Here is a 3,840-nt window from a genome sequence, read left to right on the forward strand (position 1 = left end):
GAAAGATGAAAATAGAATGTAGAACACTAATCCCAAAATAAAATAAAGAGAAAATAAAATGACACTTTAAAAAATGGTAAAATGGTAGTAGTAATAATACTGGTTAAAAATAAAAATGTAGTAATTAAAAAGGTAAAATCAGGTGATGAAAAAAGAAAAAAATTAGTTTCTTAATTAAAAGGTGAAAGAAAAAAAAAGTGCAGTAGTGAAGGTCCTTCACTTCTTCTGCTCTTCTGTCTGGCACGCCTTAGTCCTGTCAGGTATTCAGGAGAGTGTTGAAGTTTCCTGCGATACACTGTTCCTTCGTGTTGTAAACCACAGTCCTGATTTTAAAGCAGGCCGTATTTGTTTCCCAGACTGCCTTTATTTGTGTTTACAGAAGAGACAGTTTGTGGTTCAGCCCCTGGGTGGCAGTGTTTCTGGATTGACCTCCGAGGCTATAAGTCCTCTCTAGCTATTAGTTAGGTTTTGTTTTCCCTATCGCACTTAATACTGGTTTGGGAGAGTCAACTGCCCAGAGCTGGTTCTTTGATCGTTACTCCCCGCACTGTTTCCCAGGTTCCACAAAAACAACTTTCCCCTGCAGTCTCTGTGAGTGACCCCAATTGGGCGATCCTGTGTATTGGGTTTAATAATCAAACGCAAAGATTTAAGGGGCAGAGAAAAAAAAAAAAGAGCCTGAGAAGGTGCACGAATTTGCAACCTTCCACCATCCAGCTCTGTGCGCAGTCTCTTCCGCACATTCTCTCTCCCCTGGCACTAAGCAGCCAGCACACTGGCAAAATCCAAGGCTGCCTTTTTGCATCCAGTCCAGCTATGGGCTTATTTTTAGAGTTTCCTTCTGCCAGCAGCCCTGCAGGACCCCTTCCACACTCACGGATCACGCTGGCCCCAACGGCCCGCGGACTTTGTGGGGCACAAACTACCCCCGAGCGCGTTCCACTCTCCAACCTGAATTGCAAACAGCACCTTTATGTAGGCGAAATCTGACCTTTCCGTGAGGAGGAGCAGGGCTCCTCTGAGTCCACGTATTCGCGCTGCTTGAGATCTGGTGTTTCTGGGTTAGTAGCTAATCCCTGGATGCCGTGGTTACAGGATTTCTGGATGTATACACTTCCGATAACAGCCACTCAAGATGGTGTGGTCTCCGCGGCTGAGCCCGCGTTCTGGGAGAGATTTTAGCAACAGTGGAGGCTGCCCTGTTAGGGGAGCCTGATCCAGCAGTCTCCAACAGTCCCCTTTCTCCGGGAGTCCTCTGCCTTTCCTGGCTGCAAACTGTCTCCCAGCTGAATCTACTCTGCCTATCCGGGCTGGATCATGGGAAAGTTTTTTGGGTCAGGGTGAGGGTACACTATCTCTCAGATGCTGCACCTGATCAAAATCTCCATGTCTGTCACCAAGGCTGTTAGCATCCCTGGCTGCAGTACTCTGCGTATGTTGTCACACATTGTTGGTGGGAAGACTGGGTGCTATTCACTTGATTCTATTGGGCAAGGACAACTAGACTCTTATGCCTGGCATCTCATGGACCCTATGCTCCTCTTCCCTTTGATATTTCCATCTTTTCCTGAGTTCTATGAGTCCCTCTAGTGAATCATTGAACCTGAGGTGGTTTATTGGATCCCCGACACAAGGGTGATTAATGGTATATACCTCACCAGGGGCACAGGCACCAATGAGATTGTGCATACACAGGATGTACTGATTATAGCCAGTAGTTATTGAGTTCATATTGTGTACCAATTTTTGTGTGTCTATGAATTCATTGAATCTTCAGGACAATCCTGTGAGATTGATAAATTTTTATTCCCAGCCCCCACCCATGATTACTTTTTTACTTTTTATTGTGAAATGTATTTTATACTCAGGAGTATAAAATATAGATGTATGGCTTATACTTATGTGTAAAACTGTGAATCATCATCACCTAAAGAATAAAGGACATAGAAGCCCCCATGAACCCCTACCCAGTGACAACTCCTCCCACCTCCTGAGGTAATAATTTTCTTCCTTCTTTTCTTTATAGTTACAGGTTATATGCACTTTCAGATTTCTTCAATAACACTGCACTCTTTCCCATTTTGAGATGAAGCAATTGCAACAAGAGAAGTCAAGTAACTTTCCCAAGATCACAAAGCCAAACTGCCTTGAACCCAGAGATCCTTGTTCCCAGAACTGAGCTCCCACTTAGCACCCACTGGCACATAGTGGACAGCAAATAATTGCAAGCTATTATGCTGAGGGGGTTGGAGGCGTCATTAGGGGTTTTCTTTCCTGTCCATGTTATTCTGAACTCTGTCCCCATCAGTTAATAATTATCTGCCCCCCAAGAAGCTTGTGATCCTAAGATTTGCCTTTCCCTGCCTACTGTCTGGTTAATCAGTCACTGCCCCCAGCTGGTAGCGCAGCTGCCTCCAAAGCCCCTTTGCCTGGTGTAGAAGTGGTGAAGAATTCAGGATGCTCCGGACCTGTCCAGTGCTCTACTCCAAGGCTGGTCCCCCAACTGGGGGCTGGCAGCCCCTGAGCTTTGATGGTGGGGCCTTCCACCTAAAGGGTACTGGAGAACTGATGCGGGCATTGCTGGTGCTACGGCTGTGTGCCTGGCCCCCTCTGGTCACCCATGGCCTGGCGGTGAGCAGTGACCTTGGGGATGGGCCTAAAGGCTCCCCAGGGCCTGGCATTGAGCCCTCGCTCCCTGTCACCCCAGATCCAGGCCTGGTCTCAGCGGCTCCTGGGCTCCCGGTTCTCGGGCGCACTTCTCCGAGCATCCATCTATGGGCAGTTTGTGGCTGGTGAGACAGCAGAGGAGGTGAGAGGCTGTGTCCAACAACTCCAGACTCTAAGCCTCCGGCCCCTGCTGGCAGTGCCCACAGAAGAGGAGCCAGACTCAGCTGTCAAGACTGGGTGAGTAAGCATAGACACCTCATGGGCCATCACAGTCCATACATGCCTAGTCCTGGCTTGTCATGGGAGGCTTGATTAAAAATAACAAAATTTAAAAAGATTGGATGAGTCCAGGGCCCAGGGAGGCTGGTGGAAGGGGGTTGGCTGCTCCAGGACCTGACACCTGCTGGCTGGGCAGCGAGGCCTGGTATGAGGAGAACCTCAGTGCTATGCTGCGGTGTGTGGACCTGTCACGAAGCCTTCTGGAGACCCCTGGCCCAAATGGGAACATCCTCATGCAGTTGAAGGTGACGGCACTGACCAGCACTCGGCTCTGTGTAAGGAGCTGGCAGGTTGTGGGAGGAAGGTGTGGCTGCCCACCATGTCCCCCTCACCACTCCACCTACCATCCCGTTCCAGAAGGAGCTAACCTCATGGGTCAGAAGGCTAGGGGCTTCCTTGGAGCTGAGCCCTGAGAGGCTGGCAGAAGCCATGGACTCTGGACAGGTAAGGACCTCAGGCTGTGGGAGAAATGAATGGTTGGTGGGAACTGTCAGGAGCAGAGACCCCTGGTCTTGGTGTAGCAGACATGTGCAAGTGGGATGTTCAAACTATTTAATTGCCACTGCTTTCCAGGCTCAGAACAATCACAATAAATGTGGCTGTGGTCCTGGGGCATGGTTGGAATGGATAGAATGTGGATAATATGGGGGCTCTAGGGAAGGGGTCTGGAGGCTCGAAGCTCTGAGGAGTTATTGAGACAGCAGCTCTCTATCAACTACAAGAAGATATATCAGTATTATATCAATCGACTCGACTATGCTAGTGTGTGCTGGAAATTATGGTTAGACCAGTGGGGTTTGATTTAATCATTCATTCATCCATCCATCCATCCATCCCTTCTTATTTTCATGTCCTATTTCTGCCCTGCCTACCATTGGCACCCACTCTATCCTA

The 3,840-nt window shown here is 48.7% G+C and overlaps 1 protein-coding gene across 2 annotated transcripts in view; it reads left to right on the forward strand.

Annotated features, from left to right (window-relative positions):
* Window positions 1-2,394: 2,394 nt before the first annotated feature.
* The window catches only part of PRODH2 (proline dehydrogenase (oxidase) 2), a 19,458-nt gene continuing 18,012 nt past the window's right edge, over window positions 2,395-3,840 (forward strand). For both annotated transcript variants that reach the window (XM_005862424.2, XM_005862425.1), the window contains exons 1-4: window positions 2,395-2,631; window positions 2,708-2,904; window positions 3,083-3,221; window positions 3,304-3,390. In XM_005862424.2, the coding sequence (XP_005862486.1) occupies window positions 2,458-2,631; window positions 2,708-2,904; window positions 3,083-3,221; window positions 3,304-3,390 (597 nt within the window). In that variant the 5' untranslated portion in view covers window positions 2,395-2,457. The remainder of the gene's footprint in view (window positions 2,632-2,707; window positions 2,905-3,082; window positions 3,222-3,303; window positions 3,391-3,840) is intronic.

The sequence above is a fragment of the Myotis brandtii genome, unplaced genomic scaffold (assembly GCF_000412655.1).
Source record: "Myotis brandtii unplaced genomic scaffold, ASM41265v1 scaffold165, whole genome shotgun sequence".
NCBI classification, from domain to species: Eukaryota; Metazoa; Chordata; class Mammalia; order Chiroptera; family Vespertilionidae; genus Myotis; species Myotis brandtii.